This window comes from Drosophila suzukii, chromosome 2L (assembly GCF_043229965.1).
Source record: "Drosophila suzukii chromosome 2L, CBGP_Dsuzu_IsoJpt1.0, whole genome shotgun sequence".
NCBI classification, from domain to species: domain Eukaryota; kingdom Metazoa; phylum Arthropoda; class Insecta; order Diptera; family Drosophilidae; genus Drosophila; species Drosophila suzukii.
In genome coordinates, this window is record NC_092080.1 from 7,269,816 (window position 1) to 7,291,764 (window position 21,949).

Consider the following 21,949-nt stretch of genomic DNA (forward strand, 5'->3'; position numbering starts at 1 on the left):
ACTAAGCAACAAATCACACTGCTCTTGGCCTGACAAACCCACTCTTTGCCGGCTTAGAGACACATTTTGCGTGTTGTATTGGTACAGGTAGATCTACCTGTTTTCCTGTTTCGCATTTGGCCATTTATTTTTCTTTCCTTTTTATGCATCTAACGGTTGTTTGTGGCAACACCTGTTTCAGACTCTGTGGCGCACTATTTCATGTTCATAACTCAAACGCGTTCGATGGCGATGGCGATGGCTTCGTTAACGCATCGCAAAAGTCCAGTTATGCAATGACTATTGAAAAATGAAATAAACACACGCAGAGTTTTAGAGAGAGAGTGGGTCTATAGCCATCGATCCTTCTAATGCATTTGTCTTGCAATAAAAATGGAGTGAACCTCTCGAGCTCTGAGTGCTAAAGTGTATATCCACTTGGCCGCCAGAGCCAAAAGCCAACAAGAAGGCGATCCACTCCGGCTCGACCAGGCACGTTCACCAACGGCGGCTGCTCCCTTTCGTTTCGCTAACTGGGGCAGATCATTAAAACGGATAAAATAGATTGTGCCCACGTAGCAACGCCGTCACAGTCTCGGCTCCCCAGTTCTTCTGGTCGGGGATTGGGGTTCGAGTTTCGAGGCGGTAGCGTTGTCGGCGCTTAATGCCGCCTGTCCTCAAAAGCCCCAAACGGCACTGCCTCCAACTCCATCTGCAGCTCCAACTACAGCTCCATCTCCATCGCCATCTCCTTGTCCCGATGCAAAGCCGAAACCAAAACCAAAGCCAAAAACCGACACCAACTTCAATCCGCCGACTTGGGCCGGGCGACGCACCAAGTTGGAGATCAACGTCAGTTGATAAGCGTTGCCAGTTTTTCGTTCCGTTTTTTTTAATACCCTTTAAGGCGGGTATTAGGAATTTAACAAGAATGAAAATAATACCTTCGACCATGAGAAATAATATCAAAGGCTTGGGGAAACTTTAATACTTCTTATAAAAACCCTTGGTATCATATCTTTAATTTTAGGGATCGAGTCACCTCAATCCAGCTATTTTAATTATTTTTTATTCTTCTATAACTTTTGTGTTTATATCTCAAAGGAACCAGCCTTAAATTCTTAAGGAACCAATATATCATTCTAGAATTAATGTATTATTACCTTACCAATGCAAACATTTAATGGTTCCTTTGATATTTATTTATTACAATTAGAATTTAAATAAGTATAAAATTCTCGAAGGAGTTCCGTTGAAATAACTGGAATATATTACAAGGGTAGTTCCAGCTTCGTTTTCCACTTTTTGGTTCGCTGCTTGTTTTTATTTTCGGTCAGAACATATACGCCCCGATCCATTGGTGTGGCTTCTTATTTCAGGTCTCTTTGTAGTGCAATTTTTTTCGCCAAGTTGCCGGGTACTTTGCACTTTTTGCATATCAAAATGGCAGCAATTAATTCTCATGTCGAAGCCGGCGCTGATAAAGCATGAAAATGGCTTTAAGCGTCGGCATTGACACGCCTAATTATACACGCGTGTGTTGCCACATTTACGCACAAATGAGGGGCGGCTCCGTCGAGTAAAGCCACCCATGGCTTTCGGTCTTGGATTTGGATTTGGAGTCACCACCAGTGGCCCGGATCCGGATTCGGCTGACATCACTTGCGGGTCGACCTTGATCTTAGAGAAACTTGGCGCATAATTGCGTAACAAATTGCTAACTAATTTGGGTTTTCTTGTTTATACTTATTATGTTTAGTTTTCGCTCGAGTTCAAGTTCAACTGTTAGCCAAACTTAGTTGTAGACACTTTTGGCTCCCTAGGTTGTTAGTTTATTGTTATTTATTCGAGCTGCTAATCATCATTGCCTGGCAGTGGAGCATGAAAGTCATGTCCGCTCGTAAATTTTATCTCTTCCATATGGCACGAATGTCATAATTCAAATTGTTTTCTGCCTCGGAAAACAACAAATGCAACAAATGCAGCAAATGCTAATTAGTCCAACAATTACACAATTTATTAGATAGACGCCAACCAGACCAGACGACTGCCCATGTATAGATTAGCATTAGCTTTAGTCTTTTGTTGATTTTGCAATAGTCTGTGATTGAAAATTAGTTTTAATTGGAGCAGGCAGTTTTACTTAAATACCCCTGAATTATAAATAATTTTCTTGCAGACAGGAAATATACGTGTTCCATCAGGCGAAACAGAAATCAAGTTCAAAGTTTCTTTCGAAAACCAAATAATAGAAACAGGGAGATACGAAATAATAGTGTTCTAAGCATTTCCCTTTTTCTGCATTCGTGCGAGTGTGTGGTTTTAATGACCAGATCACCGCCTTTTAAAATGCCACAAGTGGAACAAGTCTCGAACCGACTGTTCTGACGATTATGGTTAGCATTTCGAGACGAACAGGAAACCCAAGAAGATGACCCTGCCTAGGGTAGCCAACGAGAATTATGTCAGCATCATTTCAGGCAATCATTCGGCTTAATCACATCGAGTCACGCATATTTGATTGCTTTTAAAGCGGTCAAATCCGATGGCTAGAACGCCTACTGGAAAAAAAGAGCTTTGCCAAAATGTATTTCTATGCGGCGGATAGCTGGGAAATCTTAATCCGAGTGAAGGCAAAAATTAGATTTACACTTTCGAGTCCGAAGAGCTGCAGTTTAACGGGCTGTGAGAATATCATTCCTGGCAGGAGATGCAACGGGCGTGCTAAGTTCATTAGACAGCCTTTGGTCAATGGCCCGTTCCGATCTCGGGATCCCTGGACTGCTGTCTTCTTGCAGTCGGATTGCATAAAGTAATTAAACTGACATTGAAACTTAGAGGAACACAGAATGCTTCCTGCTTCTGGTAGAGAACTCCTGGTCAGCCATTTGAAAGAGATGGAAGAGACGACCAAGACTGGCATGGCATTCAGTCGACGAGGATGATGACATTGAGTAATCAGAGTTTGCAATTGCCACAAACAACAAACAACGCGGCAAACATGGAATGCTGTCATATCAGTCGGTTGTTAAGAGCAAATACCAGTTTCGGTACCCCGCCGCAGTCGAGTGATGATCCTCTTAATTTATAAGCTAAAAACTAGTAATTATAACTGAACGGCCGACTCGTTCTGCTTGTAATTATAAGGCACTCACTCGCCCTTTTAGTTTTTTTTCTTCTTCCTTTTTCCCACTCTAGGATCCTTGTCTTTGGCTTTTGCCAACTTTTGTACTTATGTCATATTAGCTATAAATGTACAACTTTTGCCTGGTCGCCGGCCCAATGATTAATGGGCCCAGATTGCGATGGAGCGTCTGCCCATGCCCATGGTACCGCCTGCCCTCTGGTTCTGTTTTTGCCCCTATATCATTCCATTTCATCCCATCCCATCCAGCCGAATTGCCGCTCCATTGGCTCCGACCGTCTGCGATATTGAATTCTCAATGCGCTGCGCGCTATTGGAGCAGAAAGCTCTGATCACCAGCTCATCCTAAGCCAGTCTTCCGCCTGATTTAAGCTTTGGATTCGGTTCGGATCGAGACGCAGACACAGACCCAGAGAATGTGGCTGAGCTGGGCTTAGCTGAAAGGTTAGATGGGCTGCCGACTGCGGGCTTATGCAATTCGAGAATTCTTGTGAATGTATTAAAATTAATGCCGGATGGCTACTTATTCAAAAAGGTCTTACAGATAGATTATTATTTCTGTCATATGAGGAAAAGATTATGAATCTATGCTCTCCCTTATATTATGGCTTTATGTTTGTAATTATATTATTTTAATATTTTTAATTAGTTTGTTTAAAATAAACGATTCACGATCATATCGCAAGCTTCTTTTATTTGTGCTTGACCCTCCTGTGAGGGTATAAACAATATCTTCAATGAGGAAGTTTATTTCCTTAAAAATCTCCAAACTAGATATGTTTTTCGCTCTTAAATTCCAAATGGAAATGGACTGGCCCATTAACATTGACCACACAACCAATTGGTATGCAAAGCGTATGCAACTGGTGCATCCTGTGCTGTGACATTGCAACCAGTGGCAGAAACGCCGCTGAAATGACACTGAAATGTCATGCGTAACATGCAAATCTCGGATGCATCCACATCCACATCCACAGCCACTGGAGTTCCAACTCCAGCAGCGGTTCCAACTCCAAGTGCGGCTGCAAAGCGAGCAAAGCGCATTCAAGCGGAAAAATGCGTAGAGCTCTGTTAAGAGGCGGAGATTGGACTATGTTCGATGCACTTGAAGATGAATTAGAGATCAAAAGTAGTTACAATTTTAAAAATAATACATTTTTATATAATCCAAGAATGATACGTTATTGTTTTAGAAGGTAGAAATGCTATATATTTTCATAAAAATAATATTAAAGAGTTTCCATAAGTTTATACAATCTGAAGTACTATATAAAAGAAAAAAAAAGATCAACTGGCAGTAAAAAAACAATAATAATTAATATTCCAAACAATAATCTACATTTATTTCACACAATATACTATTATATCATAACAATTTTGTTTTTACTGCTTTATATAAGAGATCCAACATTAATTTTTTTTTTATATTAAGATCACACTTTTGGCTCAGTGTATACTCATAGGTGGAGATAAATGCCCAGTGTTCGGATTTTAATTACTTGTCATTTGTTGCGTGGCACATTCGATTAATCAAAGCTCCGGTCCCCTTTCCTTCTCCTTCTCAGACATTGACGAATGCCAAGATCCCGCGATAGCAGCGCGCTGCGTGGAGAACGCCGAGTGCTGCAACCTGCCGGCGCACTTCCTCTGCAAGTGCAAGGACGGCTACGAGGGCGACGGCGAGGTCCTCTGCACGGATGTGGACGAGTGCCGCAATCCGGAGAACTGCGGCCCCAACGCCCTGTGCACCAACACGCCGGGCAACTACACATGCTCCTGCCCGGAGGGCTATGTGGGCAACAATCCGTATCGGGAGGGTTGCCAGGATGTGGACGAGTGCTCGTACCCGAATGTCTGCGGACCCGGTGCCATATGTACGAATCTCGAGGGCAGTCATCGCTGCGACTGCCCGCCGGGATACGACGGCGATGGACGCTCGGAGTCCGGCTGCGTGGATCAGGATGAGTGCGCCCGGACGCCCTGCGGCCGGAATGCGGACTGTGTGAACACGGACGGCAGCTTCCGCTGCCTGTGTCCGGATGGTTATAGCGGTGATCCCATGCACGGCTGCGAGGGTAAGTCAGATAATTAGATTTATGCATAGTTTCAAAATTAGATTACCTCATTGTTACATTTTGGTTATTTTTTGCACTCTTGTTTTTTGAACTTGAATTGGCGGCACCTTCAACATACGAACAAACACCAAAAAACACACACATATTATTATTACTACCATCGTACATTAATGCACCGCAACATGCAACATTAATACAAAAATTAATGCCTAACGCCGGCAGATGTCGATGAATGCGCCACTAACAATCCATGCGGTTTGGGTGCTGAATGCGTGAACATGGGCGGTAGCTTCCAGTGCCGCTGTCCCGCCGGCTTTGTGCTGGAGCACGATCCGCACGCGGATCTGGTGCCCCAGTCGCCCCAGCAGAACCCCCAACAATTGGGCTACGGGCCGGGGGCGACCGATGTGGTGCCCTACCAGAGGACCTCGGGGGCCGGTCTGGCCTGCCTGGACATTGATGAGTGCAACCAGCCGGATGGGGTGGCCAAGTGCGGCACCAATGCCAAGTGCATCAACTTCCCCGGCTCGTACCGCTGCCTGTGTCCCAGTGGATTCCAAGGACAGGGCTATTTGCACTGCGAGAGTTAGTATCCTGCCTGCTTTTTGCCTTTGCCTGGGCTCCGAATACAGTTTATCTAGTAGGGATGAATAAACAAAATTTAAAATTGTAATTTTTCGAAGATATAATTCTATTAGAAATCTATAAGAAACCAATCAACATGTTGTAGTAAATTTGTACGAATTGAAAATTTTATAAAAAATGGATCTTGTTAAATCTTTAAATTAAATATGTTTAATCTTCAATTACATTTGATCTGTAAAAATCGATTGCACATTTTCATAAAGTCTTATAATAATACATCGTTGTATAGCTTGATCCTATTCTTAATGTAATCTTAAATTGTATTGAGGTCCTTTTGATCTGGAAAAATCTTAAAGGCTTTTGAGAAATTTTAAAGAAGTCTAATTAGGTTTACATAATCCTACTGTACAGAGAGCCCAGGCATTTTAGTAGCCCACTTGGTTGGTAATATTCCCGAGTTCCTTTATGGAATTTTACCAACACTGTGTTTGCTTCCTCCCCTGCTTCCCAACACCTGCTATGTGCTCCTCCAGCTGTTTTGCAAGCTTCAAGCTTAGCTTATTTGCTTTACCGGCAGATGCATGCTTTTCAGACAGCTTCCTTGTGTACCCCGTAGTCCCACCTTCCCGAACTCTTCACTATATATCTTTACCCCCCACCCGATCCTGCTCCCCCACTTCACGCTATGCTCCCTCGCCTATGTATCATCCGATTCCGTATTGTTTTGCATACTAATTTAATTAATTATAATATATTTAACTCACCCCCCTCGAACAACCCGCCAATGAACACGCGTGCCCCTTCTCCAAACATCAACCATCACCCCTGTCCCTGCACCGACTGGAAATCGCGTAGACATCAACGAGTGTCAGGATAATCCGTGTGGGGAGAACGCGATCTGCACGGACACCGTTGGTAGCTTCGTGTGCACCTGCAAACCGGACTACACCGGTGATCCCTTCCGCGGATGTGTGGATATCGACGAGTGTACCGCCTTGGACAAGCCGTGTGGACAACATGCGGTGTGCGAGAATACAGTTCCCGGCTACAATTGCAAGTGCCCGCAGGGATACGACGGGAAACCCGATCCCAAGGTGGCCTGCGAGCAGGTGGATGTGAATATCTTGTGCAGCAGTAACTTCGATTGCACCAACAATGCGGAGTGCATTGAGAACCAGTGCTTCTGCCTGGATGGCTTCGAACCCATTGGCTCCAGTTGCGTGGACATCGATGAGTGTCGCACCCACGTGGAGGTCTGTGGACCCCATGCCCAGTGCCTGAATACCCCCGGATCCTATGGCTGCGAATGCGAGGCGGGTTATGTGGGCAGTCCGCCAAGGATGGCCTGCAAGCAGCCTTGCGAGGATGTGCGATGTGGAGACCATGCCTACTGCAAACCGGATCAGAATGAAGCCTACTGTGTGTGCGAGGATGGATGGACCTACAACCCAAGCGATGTCTCGGCGGGATGTGTGGACATCGACGAGTGCGATGTGCTGCATGGACCCTTCGGAAGTTGTGGTCAGAATGCCACGTGCTCGAACAACGCGGGAGGATTTACATGTGCCTGTCCACCGGGCTTCTCGGGAGATCCGCACTCCAAGTGCGTGGATGTGGACGAGTGCCGCACGGGAGCCAGCAAATGTGGAGCTGGAGCGGAGTGCGTGAATGTACCAGGGGGTGGATACACCTGTCGCTGCCCCGAGAATACCATCGCCGATCCCGATCCCAGTGTTAGGTGTGTGCCCATCGTGAGCTGCTCCTCCAATGAGGATTGTCCTGGTAACTCCATCTGTGACGCGACCAAGCGTTGCCTGTGCCCCGAACCGAATGTGGGCAATGATTGCCGTCATCCTTGTGAAGCCCTCAATTGTGGAGCACATGCCCAGTGCATGTTGGCCAATGGACAGGCTCAGTGCCTGTGTGCTCCGGGATACACAGGAAACGCTGCTCTCCCAGGAGGCTGCAATGACATCGATGAGTGTCGGGCTAATCCCTGTGCGGAGAAGGCCATCTGTTCGAATACAGCTGGTGGCTATCTGTGCCAGTGTGCGGGAGGATCCGGTGGAGATCCGTATCGCGAGGGATGCATTACCTCCAAGATGGAGGGTTGCTCCGACGCCAATCCCTGTGCGGCAGGTGAGACCTGTGTCCAGGACTCGTACACCCGCAACGGTGTGTGCATCTGTCGACAGGGTTACGAACGGAATCCGGAGAATGGCCAGTGCCAGGATGTGGACGAGTGCTCGTTGCAGAGAGGAAAGCCTGTCTGTGGACTGAATGCTCTGTGTAAGAATCTGCCAGGAAGCTATGAGTGCCGCTGCCCACAGGGTCACAATGGAAACCCCTTCATCATGTGCGAGATCTGCAATACCCCAGAGTGCCAGTGTCAATCTCCGTACAAGCTTGTTGGCAACAGTTGCGTTCTGTCTGGATGCTCCACCAGTGGACAGGCCTGTCCCAGCGGAGCCGAGTGCATCTCCATAGCCGGAGGTGTTAGCTACTGTGCCTGTCCCAAGGGTTATCAAACCCAGCCGGATGGCAGCTGTGCCGATGTCAACGAGTGCGAGGAACGTGGCACCCAACTGTGCGCCTTTGGAGCTCAGTGCGTAAATACACCAGGAAGCTATAGTTGCCACTGCCCCGAAGGATACCAAGGAGATGCCTACAATGGATTGTGCGCTATGGCACAGAGGAAATGTGCTGCCGATAAGGAGTGTGCCAGTAATGAGAAGTGCATCCAGCCGGGAGAGTGTGTTTGCCCACCGCCCTACTTCCTGGATCCCCAGGACAACAACAAGTGCAAGAGCCCATGTGAACGATTCCCGTGCGGCATCAATGCCAAGTGCACACCTTCAGATCCACCGCAATGTATGTGCGAGGCAGGATTCAAGGGAGATCCCCTGCTGGGCTGCACGGATGAGGACGAGTGCGCCCATCTGCCCTGCGCCTATGGAGCCTACTGTGTGAACAAGAAGGGTGGCTACCAGTGCGTCTGCCCCAAGGACTATACCGGAGATCCGTACAAGAGTGGCTGCATCTTTGAGAGCGGCACCGTAAAGACCGTTTGCCTGAGCAACGACGATTGTGCCAGTAATCTGGCCTGTCTGGAAGGAAGTTGCGTGAGCCCATGTAGCAGTCTCCTTTGTGGATCCAATGCCTATTGCGAGACGGAGCAGCATGCCGGCTGGTGTCGCTGCCGAGTGGGATTCGTGAAGAACGGAGACGGAGACTGTGTCTCCCAGTGCCAGGATGTGATCTGTGGCGAGGGAGCCCTCTGCATACCCACCAGCGAGGGACCCACCTGCAAGTGTCCACAAGGACAACTGGGTAATCCCTTCCCCGGCGGCAGCTGCAGCACAGATCAATGCTCAGCCGCCAGACCTTGTGGCGAGCGACAGATCTGCATCAATGGAAGGTGCAAGGAGCGGTGCGAAGGAGTGGTCTGCGGTATTGGAGCCACCTGCGATAGGAACAACGGGAAGTGTGTCTGCGAACCGAACTTTGTGGGTAATCCCGATCTGATCTGTATGCCGCCCATCGAGCAGGCCAAGTGCTCGCCAGGATGCGGAGAGAACGCTCACTGCGAGTACGGCTTGGGTCAGAGCAGGTGCGCCTGCAATCCCGGAACCTTTGGCAATCCCTACGAGGGCTGTGGAGCGCAGAGCAAGAACGTCTGCCAGCCGAATAGTTGTGGACCCAATGCCGAGTGCCGTGCTGTGGGCAACCACATCACCTGTCTTTGCCCGCAGGGCTTCAGTGGTAATCCCTACATTGGCTGCCAGGATGTGGACGAGTGTGCCAACAAGCCGTGTGGTCTCAATGCAGCCTGCCTGAATAGACCTGGTGGATTCGAGTGCCTGTGTCTCTCGGGACATGCTGGAAATCCCTACAGTAGCTGCCAACCCATTGAGAGCAAGTTCTGCCAGGATGCCAACAAGTGCCAGTGCAATGAGCGAGTGGAGTGTCCCGATGGCTACAGTTGCCAGAAGGGCCAGTGCAAGAACCTCTGCTCCCAGGCTTCGTGTGGCCCCAGGGCCATCTGTGATGCCGGAAAGTGTATCTGCCCCATGGGATACATTGGAGATCCCCATGATCAGGTCCAGGGATGCAGTGTGCGTGGTCAGTGTGGCAATGATGCTGACTGCCTGCACTCGGAGATCTGCTTCCAGTTGGGTAAGGGTCTGCGCAAGTGCGTGGATGCTTGCTCCAAGATTCAGTGTGGCCCCAATGCCCTCTGCGTCGCCGAGGATCATCGTTCCTCGTGCATCTGCTCTGATGGTTACTTTGGCAACCCAAGTAATCTGCAGGTGGGATGCCAGCCGGAAAGGACGCTGCCCAAGGAAGCGGATAAATGTAAATCGGATCGGGACTGTGAACGAGGATATGGCTGTCAGGCCAGCGTTCATGGCACCCGGGAGTGCGTTGACCTCTGCTCCAATGTCGTCTGCGGACCCAACGAGCTGTGCAAGATCAACCCAGCTGGACATGCGATTTGCAACTGTGCCGAGAGCTATGTCTGGAACCCGGTGGTCTCCTCCTGCGAGAAGCCCTCACTGCCGGACTGCACCAGTGACGCCAACTGTCCCGATGCATCCGCCTGTCGCCCAGATGTCCTGGGTGTGCTTAAGTGCGTGGCCATCTGCGATGCCTTCACCTGTCCAGCCAATTCCGTTTGCGTGGCTCGTCAGCACCAGGGACGCTGTGATTGCCTCAATGGCTTTGTGGGTAACCCCAACGATCGGAATGGCTGCCAGCCAGCCCAGAAACACCACTGCAGAAACCATGCCGAGTGCCAGGAGTCGGAGGCTTGCATCAAGGATGAGGCCACCCAAACCCTTGGCTGTCGACCAGCCTGCGATACGGTCAAGTGTGGACCCCGTGCCGTTTGTGTCACCAACAACCATCAGGCGCAGTGCCAATGTCCACCTGGTCCATTTGCCGGCGATCCTTACGATCCCTTCAATGGCTGTCAGAGTGTTCCTTGTGTCTACAACCATGACTGTCCACCTAGCCAGATGTGCAACCGGATGACCCACACCTGTTTCGATGTATGCGACGAGGAGTCCTGCGGGGAGAATGCCATTTGCTTGGCGGAAGATCATCGTGCCGTCTGTCAGTGCCCACCTGGATTTAAGGGAGACCCACTCCCAGAAGTGGCCTGTACCAAGCAGGGCGGCTGTGCCGCTGGAACCTGCCATCCCTCGGCCATTTGTGAAGTGACCCCGGAGGGACCGGTCTGCAAGTGTCCGCCGCTCTTCGTTGGCGATCCCAAGTCGGGTGGTTGCCGTCCTGATGGTCAGTGCCCGAATGGAGATGCCGACTGCCCGGCAAACACAATCTGCGCTGGAGGAAGATGCCAGAATCCCTGCGACAATGCCTGTGGCTCCAATGCTGAGTGCAAGGTGGTCAACAGGAAGCCCGTCTGCAGTTGTCCCCTGCGATTCCAGCCTGTTTCCGATACGGCCAAGGATGGATGTGCCCGAACCATATCGAATTGTCTAACGGATGTCGATTGTGGAGGAGCATTGTGCTACAATGGACAGTGCCGTATTGCCTGCAGGAACAGCCAGGATTGCTCAGATGGCGAAAGCTGTCTGAAGAACGTCTGCGTGGTGGCCTGTCTGGACCACAGTCAGTGCTCCACGGGATTAGCCTGCGTCGAGGGCCACTGCACCATCGGCTGTCGCAGCAACAAGGAGTGCAAGCAGGATCAGTCTTGCATTGAGAACAAGTGCCTGAATCCCTGCCAGTCGGCCAGTAGCTGTGGTCCCAATGCCCTGTGCAGCATTGCCCAGCACCGTAGCCAGTGCAGCTGCCCAGAAGGATTCGAGGGTAATCCCACTCCAGAACAGGGATGCGTGCGTGTACCAGCTCCCTGCTTGGCCAGCAATCAGTGCCCCAGTGGACACATGTGCATCGGAAATCAATGTAATCTTCCCTGCACCAAGACCTCCTCCTGTGCGGTTGGAGAACGTTGCTATCAACAGGTGTGCCGCAAGGTGTGCTACACCAGCAACAACTGTTTGGCCGGAGAGATCTGTAACTCGGACAGGACGTGCCAACCGGGCTGTGACTCTGATGCCGATTGTCCACCCACCGAACTGTGCCTCACTGGAAAGTGCAAGTGCGCCACCGGATTTATTGGAACTCCCTTCGGATGCTCAGATATTGATGAGTGCACGGAACAACCCTGCCATGCCAGCGCTCGATGCGAGAACCTTCCGGGATCCTATCGTTGTGTATGTCCCGAGGGAACTGTCGGCGATGGATACTCCCAGCAGGGTTGCTCGCAGCCCAGACAATGCAATAAACCTGACGATTGTGCCAATAATCTGGCCTGTATTCATGGAAAGTGCACGGATCCTTGCTTGCACACCGTTTGCGGATTAAATGCCCACTGCCAGTCGGAGGGACATGAAGCTTTATGCAGTTGTCCAGCCGGATTTTTGGGTGATCCCAACGACACCGGAGTGGGTTGCTTCAAGGTGGAGTGCATCGACAATGTGGATTGTGCCGGAGATCGTGCCTGCGATGCGGAAACCAATCGCTGTATTAAACCCTGCGACCTTACAAGTTGCGGAAAGGGCAATTGCCAGGTGGAGGACCACAAGGCTGTGTGTGCCTGCTACGAGGGCTATCAGTTGGTCAACGGAGTGTGTGAGGATGTCAACGAGTGCTTGTCGCAACCATGCCACAGCACCGCCTTTTGCAACAATCTGCCTGGAAGCTATAATTGCCAGTGTCCCGAGGGATTGATCGGAGATCCCCTGCAGGCCGGTTGCCGGGATCCCAATGAGTGTCTAAGTGATGCGGACTGTCCCGCCTCAGCCAGTTGCCAGAACTCCCGATGCCGTAGTCCTTGCGAACGCCAGAATGCTTGCGGATTGAATGCCAATTGCCAGGCGCAGGCTCATCAGGCCATTTGCACTTGTCCCCAGAATTCTCGCGGAGATCCCACCGTCGAGTGCGTGCACATCGAGTGCTCGGACAATGACGACTGCTCAGGGGAGAAGGCCTGCCTGGACGCGAAGTGCATCGATCCCTGTTCCCTGCCCAATGCCTGTGGAGCTCAGGCTCGTTGCTCGGTGCAGAACCACATTGGAGTGTGCTCCTGTGAGGCGGGTAGTACCGGTGATGCCAAGTTGGGATGCGTACAGCTCCAGTACTGCCAGCAGGATGGACAGTGTGCCCAGGGAAGCATCTGCTCCCATGGCATCTGCAGTCCCCTGTGCAGCACCAATCGTGATTGCATCTCGGAACAGTTGTGTTTGCAGGGAGTCTGCCAAGGAACCTGCAAATCTAATTCCACCTGCCCCCAGTTCCAGTTCTGTTCGAATAACATTTGCACAAAGGAGCTGGACTGCCGATCGGATGACGAGTGTGGCGAGGATGAGACTTGTCTCAGTGATGCCTATGGCCGGGCCAAGTGTGAGTCCGTGTGCCTGGGTCGTGCTGCATGTGGCCGGAATGCCGAGTGTGTGGCCCGTTCCCATGCTCCCGACTGCCTCTGCAAGGAGGGATTCTTCGGGGACGCCAAGTCCGGATGCCGCAAGATCGAGTGCAGCAGCGATGATGACTGCTCGAATGACAAGAGCTGTGACAACCATATGTGCAAGATCGCCTGCCTCATCGGACAGCCGTGTGGAGAGAATGCCCTCTGCACCACCGAGCACCACCAGCAGGTATGCCACTGCCAACCAGGATTCTCGGGAGATCCGCGCGTGCGTTGCGATGTCATCGACTTTTGCCGCGATGCTCCGTGCGGACCCGGAGCCCGTTGCCGGAACGCGAGGGGGTCGTACAAGTGCACCTGTCCCCCGGGACTCGTTGGTGATCCGTACAACGAGGGCTGTCGCAGCTCCGTCGAGTGCGAGACCAACGAGGACTGTCCCCCGCACGCTGCATGCACCACAACCAATGGGGTGGCCAAGTGCCGCGATGTCTGTGCCCAGCTGCAGTGTGGCCCCAATGCGGAATGTGTTCCGAAGGGCCATGTCGCGCAGTGTGCATGCCGCAGCGGCTACGATGGCCAACCCGCTGACCGGGTGGCCGGGTGTAAGCCGCTGCCCGTTCCCTGTCAGGTCACTGGCGACTGTCCGACCAACACTTACTGCTCGGATAGTGTCTGCAAACGTAAGTACTAACACCACCCAGCACCGGGCCTAAACCGACTACCAGACAACGTAAATTGGCTAATCTACCTTGTAACCACCTTTTTAGTACTATCTACTTACTCAAAAACTAGCACTGATCTACTTACCGGAGATGTTGTGGCACTGAATGGAAGTACCTTCTTTATTTACTCATGTGATTGAAAAGGTCACACAGACAGAAAAAAAATGCCAGGATCAACTTGATATTCTCTTGAAAATTTACTCGTATCATTTTTACCGTTGAATAATATTAAAGTTATATTGTTGATAGTAATTTTCGATTCTTCTCCCTTTAAATATAAAAATTATACGAGCTTTCAACAAATCGAGTATCATTTCTTTTACATTATTTGATCATAGACAATGCATATGTCAAAGCCTTATATCTTAAAGTTCCGGTTTATAAAATGTGATCTACAAATTGTAAACGTATTAAACATTTGTAAAAACTTGTACTATTATTAACTGTTCAACCAATTGAATTCCCACGAAGTTTTTCCCTAGATTGGTATTATTTCATCTCTAAAGATCCCAGGTGTCACAACGTCTCAAAAGAATTACCATTATAACTCAACCTTGGACTGGCTTAAGCCTACGAAATAAACCAAATGCTATTTTATAACTTAGACTAACTGCAAACTAAAATGAAAATACAACAAGATACACACATGACAACACGCCACGAACAAATCGGGACCGTAACGCCAACCTGGATACATTATTCTCTTAAGAGTGCCCCAATAACAACCTGATCTTTACCCAAACAGCTGCCTGTGTTCTGGACACCGAATGTGGAGCATCCGAGGTGTGTCAAGGTGGCCAATGCTTCAATCCCTGCCTGCAGCCGCAGGCTTGTGGACAGAATGCCGAGTGCGTGATGCAGAATCACCTGAAACAGTGCCATTGTCCGGAGGGCTTCACCGGTGACTCAGCCAAGGAGTGTGTGCGTGTGCCGGTGGCCTGCGATGTGGACTGTGCACCAGGATACACCTGCCGTGACTCTATGTGCCTGCCTGTGTGCCACAACGATCTGGAGTGCGCCTCCAACGAGAAGTGCCTGAAGGGCAATTGTATGCGTAAGTTATCTGCCCATATATCATCATCCATTAGGGAAGGAAAAACGAAAAAAGCGACAGTTCATCCATGGAAAAATAAGAAAAATTATTATTTTCATTATAATTTTCCCAAGATTTTCTATCGCTAGTTTCATTATCTATCAATAACCCATCCTAATAACCATTTCTCTCCTTTAGTGACCTGTCGAGTGGACAACGATTGCTTCCTGGGTCACGTTTGCCTGCACAACAAGTGCGTGTATGGCTGCCATGTGGATGATGACTGTAGTGCCTCCGAGTCCTGCCGCAATGATAAGTGCGTAAACCCATGTGTGGAGAATCCCTGCGGTCCCAATGCCGCCTGTTCGGTGTCCAACCACCGGGCCAGCTGCAGCTGCCTGGAGAGCATGGTGCCCAATCCCACGCCCCAGGTGGGCTGCGTCCGTTCTCCCCCCTTGGAATGCCGCGAGAATCGCGACTGTGGCAATGGATTGGCCTGCTTCGAGTCGGTTTGCCGACCTCTGTGCGCCGATGATGCCGGCTGTTTGACCAACGAACGCTGCCAGCAGGGAGTTTGCAAGCCCCTCTGCCGCCACGACAACGAGTGCGGTCATGGAGAACTCTGCCTGGGACTGAACTGTGTGCCCGGCTGCCGCTCCGACCAGGGCTGCCCCCAGGACTTGTCCTGCGTGGGCCAGCAGTGCGTGGATCCATGTGCCGATCCCACAGCCTGCGGCACCAATGCCCAATGCCAGACGATCGATCACAGGAAGCAGTGCTCTTGCCCGGAGGGTCTGGATGGCAATGCCAATGTGGCCTGCAAGGTGCCACGCATTGCCTGCGGAAGGAACGAGGATTGCCAGTCGAATCAGCTCTGCTACGCGGGCAGCTGCCAAGGAAAGTGCAGGAACGATCAGAACTGCCTGGCGGATGAGCGTTGCATGAGGGGCACCTGTAGGACCGTGTGCAACACGGATGAGGCCTGTGCCCAGGGACAGATTTGCGAGAATCGCATGTGCCAGACTGGATGCCGTACGGATTTGAGTTGTGCCAGCGACGAGGCCTGCGTGAACAAGAAGTGCCAGAACCCATGTCGCACGCCGGGGCAATGTGGCCAGTGTGCCGACTGCCTGGTGGTCAACCATGGAGTCCAATGCCAGTGCCCCGCCTCCTTCATGGGCGATGGTCTGACTGGTTGTCAACTGCCGCCGGAACGTTGCCATCCCGGCTGCGAGTGCGATGAGAACGGAGCCTACTGTGCCACCAAGTGCTCCAGAAGTGAGGACTGCGCCTGCGGACAGCAGTGTGCCCGAGGAAAGTGCCGGAACAAGTGCGGACCCAAGCGTCAGTGTACGGTGGGTCAGCTGTGTGAGCGAGGAGCTTGCATTGCCGGATGCAAATCGAACGGAGACTGTGCCGCCGACCAGAGTTGTGTGAATGGAAAGTGCTCGGATCCTTGTGCCAATGACAAGGCCTGCGGTAGGAATGCCCTCTGCACCGTGTCCGAACACCGGATGCTCTGCTACTGCCCCGATGGCTACGAGGGCGAGCCCAGCAAGGAGTGCGTGCAGTTCGAGTGCCGTGTGGACACCGATTGCGATAGCAACAAGCGTTGCGACCAAGGAAAATGCCGTAATCCCTGCCTGGAGTATGGAGCTTGCGGCACCAATGCCCAGTGTCGGGTGGTGGGTCGCAAGGCCCAGTGCTCCTGTCCACCGGACTTCTTTGGCAACCCGATCAGTGAGTGCCGACCCCTGGAAGGAGGCTGCTCAAGCAAACCCTGTGGTGAGAACTCCAAGTGCACCGAGGTGCCTGGAGGCTATGAGTGTGCCTGCATGGATGGCTGCATTGGAGATGCCCACCAAGGATGTCTCTGCGGTGGACCGCTAGTGAATGCCTGTCAGGATCAGCCTTGTGGCTTGAACGCCGCCTGCCATGTGCTGGACAATAACCAAGCCGAGTGCTACTGCCCGGAGGACTTCCCCAATGGAGATGCCTATGTGCAATGTAAGTGTGCTGAGCCTCAGATGATATTTGATGGGATATTCATTTTTTTTTTATATATAAAAGGTTACCTGACCCCACCAAAGCAGGATTGTCGCACCCTAGGATGTGAAGTGGGTGACTGTGTGCGCCAGGGCTACGAATATGCCTGCCAGCAGGGTAAGTTCCCAGTTTATCTTCACATTCCCAGTGTTTTAGACCATACCGTACCGTTATTGCTAATCATGTTAACCAGCGTTCTTACAAGTTATCGTTATTGTAATCAGTAAGCGTTATATCGTTGAAGTTTTTTACCCTTACCCATATAACTGGAAGTTTGTTAGTAACTGAATGATTTTTTATTGTTATAATTTCCTTGGTTTAACTACATAGTTTTGAGTTATTTAAACACAAAAACTTAAACCAGCTAATTAGCTAATTCCACTAATTTAACAGCCCTTGCGGCTGATTAGAGCATTTACCCAAAACAAATCTGATTTCAGTGTAGTGTGTGTGTGTTAAAAAAAAAATACCAAAAGCTAATACATTTTTAATTTTTTGTTAACAACCTATACACATGTGCGAAGTTCAAGGTATTAGTCTAATATCGATATTCCCCGCACGTACAATGAAACACGCTAAGAAACCAAAACGCCACCTACACAACCAATTCCTAACAGGCAACTGATTTGTTTTTAGACAACAGACTTGCCGTTGAATATAATTCAGAGCACAGTTTTTATTATGCAATTTTGTTTTAGTTTTTATTTGAGTTTTTTAGTTTTTAAGCACCTTATTTTACAATACACCATCAACGCATATGGAGATTCGTGGAATGTTGCTGTCGCTATCGCGGTTACCCAATCTGTGCCTACACTTCATTTTTGAAATACACACTTTTCAAAAAAAAAAAAAATAAAATAAAAGATATATGCAACAAAATTAAGTTTAGTCATAAGCAAATTTAAACTATCTTACTAAAAATTACATTTACAATCAGTGCATTCCTTACAAAAACAAAAAGAAAATCTTAAGATTTGATTTTAGTTCCCATAAAGCTTGAAGCTTGCCTTCTCATTTCATTCGGCTCTCATGAAGCTCAGTTCTCATTGAATTCCTTTCTTAGTCACCATACAATTGGCTTTGAATAACCATCTGTATTGGCACTCAACTATGCGGCATCCATTACAACTTGGAAACAGTTAACGCACAGATCAGTAAACAAGTTGGTTCATCCCTATTTAACATTTAGTCTAACGACAAACGCCGCGATAGCGATATGTAGTCAGTAAAAATTGTAGCGAAAAGTAAAACTACTGGTTAATCACCGAAAGTGCGAAGAAGGCACACAAATTAGAACTAAACCGAACTTAAAAAAAACAACACATTATGCCACGCTTATCATATAGACAACAATCCTCAACACATCCTTGATACTGAAAACAAAAAAAATATCGAAATCCCAGCCCAGAAAATCCCATCCTTCCTTTGATTCCGCTCTGTCCACCCCTTTGAACCCCAAGTGTTATTTCCCTATCGCTCTGTCGTTTCCTTTTGCTAATACCCTTTTGTTACATTTCTTGAATGAACAAAGTCTCAGATTGGGAACTGTGGACGGGACAATTCTCACACATAGTTCACATATGCTTGAAACAATTCGAAACCAATTGAGGAACATAGTTATCAAGTTAAGATCCATTACAAATGTGTACAGAACGATTACCAAAACAAAAGCAACATCAACAGCTACTACTACTTTTCAATGCATCCTAAAGCAAGTCTACTGTATAACCGCAATAAAACCAACAGTTTATTATGTACAAAGCTCCTTTTAAAATACGTATTAAGAAAGCTCCTCCCTATCTACCACTCTCTACATAGATCGTCTATTGGTTAAAATCTATATAAACAAAAACCCGAATTGATTTAAATTGTAACTAAATTTAACTAACATTTCAATTATTTTTTGGTACATTTGACTAGAAATTAAGTTGTATATACAGAAAATTGTACATACTGTGCATATATTTGGCCGCATCTAAGTGGCCGATCAAACTAACCACACCAAAAAACAATCTGTAAATATAAACCAAATTTGAAAACTGTGAATTATGAATAACCCGGATGAATCAAACTAGCAACGTATATTTTAATGAACTTTTCAAAATTGTATTTACCCATCGATTTTCAACTACTATTTCTTCTATACATTCCTACTAAAGCCTCCTTCTACAAAGCTAATCTTGCTATTGCCAGACTTGTACCTACACTTCCTGCTCTTCCAATAGATATTTCTAAATCTTTCCTCTGAATCAATCACTCACTCACAAAAACAATCGCCAATAACGTGTCTCTCGTGAGGGCAGAGCGCATGTGTTGGATGTCGTGTAATTTTTGCCATTACTCAAACTGAACAAACAATAAACCAAAATATATATTAGCTCGAATTCGCATTAATCCCGAGATAATTCATTGCTCAACTAAGCCTGCCTTTAGTACAGCATCAAATTAATTGGACAAAATGGGAAAATGCTAGGCTCTCCGGCTCTATGCTCGCTCGTAAAATGGTAAATCATCAAGGATTGTAACTATACTCACTTGTTCTCACTGCTACCCCCACTCGCTCACTTGTACGCTGATCGATTGCCTCGATTGAACTCATACCAACCAATGACAAAAAACCAAAAGCAGCCAATATATTGATAAGCATTGTTTTGACCTGCCTTATAGAAAAACATACAACCCTAGTTATTGTGAGATGTTCCCTTCACAGTTCTACAATTTGAATTAGACAAACCAATAAATAATTTATTTTTGCCACAGTTTTCTGCCTAAACTAACTGCACCAATTGACTAAAGTTAGCCAACTAAGTGAAACTGCTAAAATATTTTAATTTCTTCAGTTTTATTTTTGTTTACGTTACCTTTTGATTTCTGAACGCACCTTTTCTAGTCTTAACTCGTTGAAAATCCCCGCTGAATTTTTCTTTACTTTAACACCCCCAATGCACAAAACCCAAAACCCCAAAATCGAGTCCACAAAAAATCCCACTGACACTTAATTGAACACAGAAACCGACCCTCCGCAACATACACAACCCCCAACCCAAACACCATAAAAAACACACAAAAACACTAAAGCAAATAAAAGGCCCAAATCGAAACCAACCAACAAAAAACTGGAATATAGTTCTTATATATTTTGTCGTTTAAGTTTACTCCTTTTGTTTTTAGAAAAAAAAACCGTCTAGCTATAAGTTTTATCCGAGTCATCCACCCCTCTTGTTTCAAAAACGTTGTGTTTACACTGTCTATTGCATATACCCCAATCAGCCCTGCATCTTCCACCAGACTATCGTCTATCAAACTCAAGCCCCAACTTTGACTCGATGATTTCAATGTCGCACTTTCGTTTCCACGTGTTTTCATACCCCCCCAAAAAGAAAGATATATCTATTTAGTAGCGTACCGTACCGTTTATGCCACCGAATAGTTGAATGCACCCACCAACGATTAACATTTAAACAACCAAACAACTCCTGTCTATCTCTCTCTCGTTCTTCCCTGCCCTGGATGTAATTTTATAGACACCGAACAATGCTACTCAGATACGGATTGTCCCAGTGAAAAGTCATGCCTCCAAGGACACTGCAGCGATCCTTGTACAATGCGTGGCGTGTGTGGTTTGAATGCGCTCTGCAAAACCGTACTGCATCGTCCGCGCTGCTCCTGCCCCAGCTGCCATGTTGGTCGGCCGGAGGTCGAGTGCAAACCCGATCCCAAGTGTTTGTTGGAGGACACGGATGCCAAGACCAAGGAGCAAATACCATGCTCCAGGGACTCCGAGTGCCCAGAGACGTTGCAGTGCGGCCAGTATGGCCAATGCACAGATCCTTGCAATAATCCCCTCTTCATCTGCGAGAGCAACAAGAAGTGCGAAACGCGACGCCATCAGCCGGTTTGCATCTGCAAGTCTGGCTTCATAGTGAATGAGTACGGGGAACTGACGTGTGCCCCCGATAAGCGGGAGTGCTATCGCGATGATGACTGCGCCTCGAACATGGCCTGCACCGATGGCAAGTGCCGCAATCCTTGCATCGTACCCCTGGGCCGTGCCGCAATCTGTGCGGAGAACAAGTCCTGCGAGGTGCAGAACCACAAGCCCGTTTGCATTTGTATGCGCGATTGCCAGCCATCGATATCGATTTGCCTGCGCGACGCCGGATGTCCGGCGAGCCAGGCCTGCCGGAAGCTCAAGTGCGTCGATCCGTGCGAATTTGCCACGTGCGCACCCAACTCGCCATGCATTGTCGAGGATCACAAGCCGATATGTAAATTCTGCCCAGCTGGATTTATAGCCGATGCCAAGAATGGATGTCAAAAAGGTAAAGCACCAAAAGTACTCTCTATCACTCAGCTCACTGTCGAGTGAAAGTGCCTTATGTTTCTGTCTCGAATATCTCTGTTTCCTGCTCTCTCTCACACACGCTCTCACCTTTTGCTAGCTCTGTCTTATTGTCTGTCCCCTCACCAAAAAAAGAAGTAAAACAGCGATAAAGCACACATGCAAATATGCCCGTCGAAATATATTGACCAAAGCCGTCCACACCTGTTTAATGTTTCGGGCCTTGTCAATCTGTTTCCGCGCAGTGTTTGTGCCAATGTACATAGGTCTGAGAAATTAACCACCTGTAGCCGTATCAAGCTTTCGCCTATTGATATGGTAAACTCACCTGCCCAAAGCTTAGTTACAAGCCGAAAAGTTCAAGTCGTTGCGACTTTATAACCCCACAGTCAGATGCTTTACGCCACCAGCACAGCGACCAGGCTGAAGCACTTAAATGAAAAGAGTTGTCCAAGAATTAATCTAAAGATCGTTTAAAGCTACCAACCAAATATACCAATAACATGAAGACACAATTACAAGAAAACTCTTCTGAACATTCACACACGCTCATGCTCACAGTGATA

At 48.4% G+C, this 21,949-nt stretch overlaps 1 protein-coding gene across 31 annotated transcripts in view; it reads left to right on the forward strand.

The window, feature by feature from the left end:
- Window positions 1-21,949, forward strand: part of dpy (fibrillin-like protein dumpy) — a 135,048-nt gene that overhangs the window by 43,473 nt on the left and 69,626 nt on the right. For 22 of the 31 annotated variants that reach the window (XM_070999601.1, XM_070999600.1, XM_070999599.1 and 19 more), the window contains 7 exons: window positions 4,690-5,199; window positions 5,422-5,784; window positions 6,640-13,920; window positions 14,708-15,016; window positions 15,194-17,002; window positions 17,066-17,158; window positions 20,566-21,363. In XM_070999601.1, coding sequence (XP_070855702.1) covers window positions 4,690-5,199; window positions 5,422-5,784; window positions 6,640-13,920; window positions 14,708-15,016; window positions 15,194-17,002; window positions 17,066-17,158; window positions 20,566-21,363 — 11,163 coding nt within the window. The remainder of the gene's footprint in view (window positions 1-4,689; window positions 5,200-5,421; window positions 5,785-6,639; window positions 13,921-14,707; window positions 15,017-15,193; window positions 17,003-17,065; window positions 17,159-20,565; window positions 21,364-21,949) is intronic. The other 9 variants (XM_070994265.1, XM_070994266.1, XM_065868964.2 and 6 more) reach the window with 3 other exon arrangements.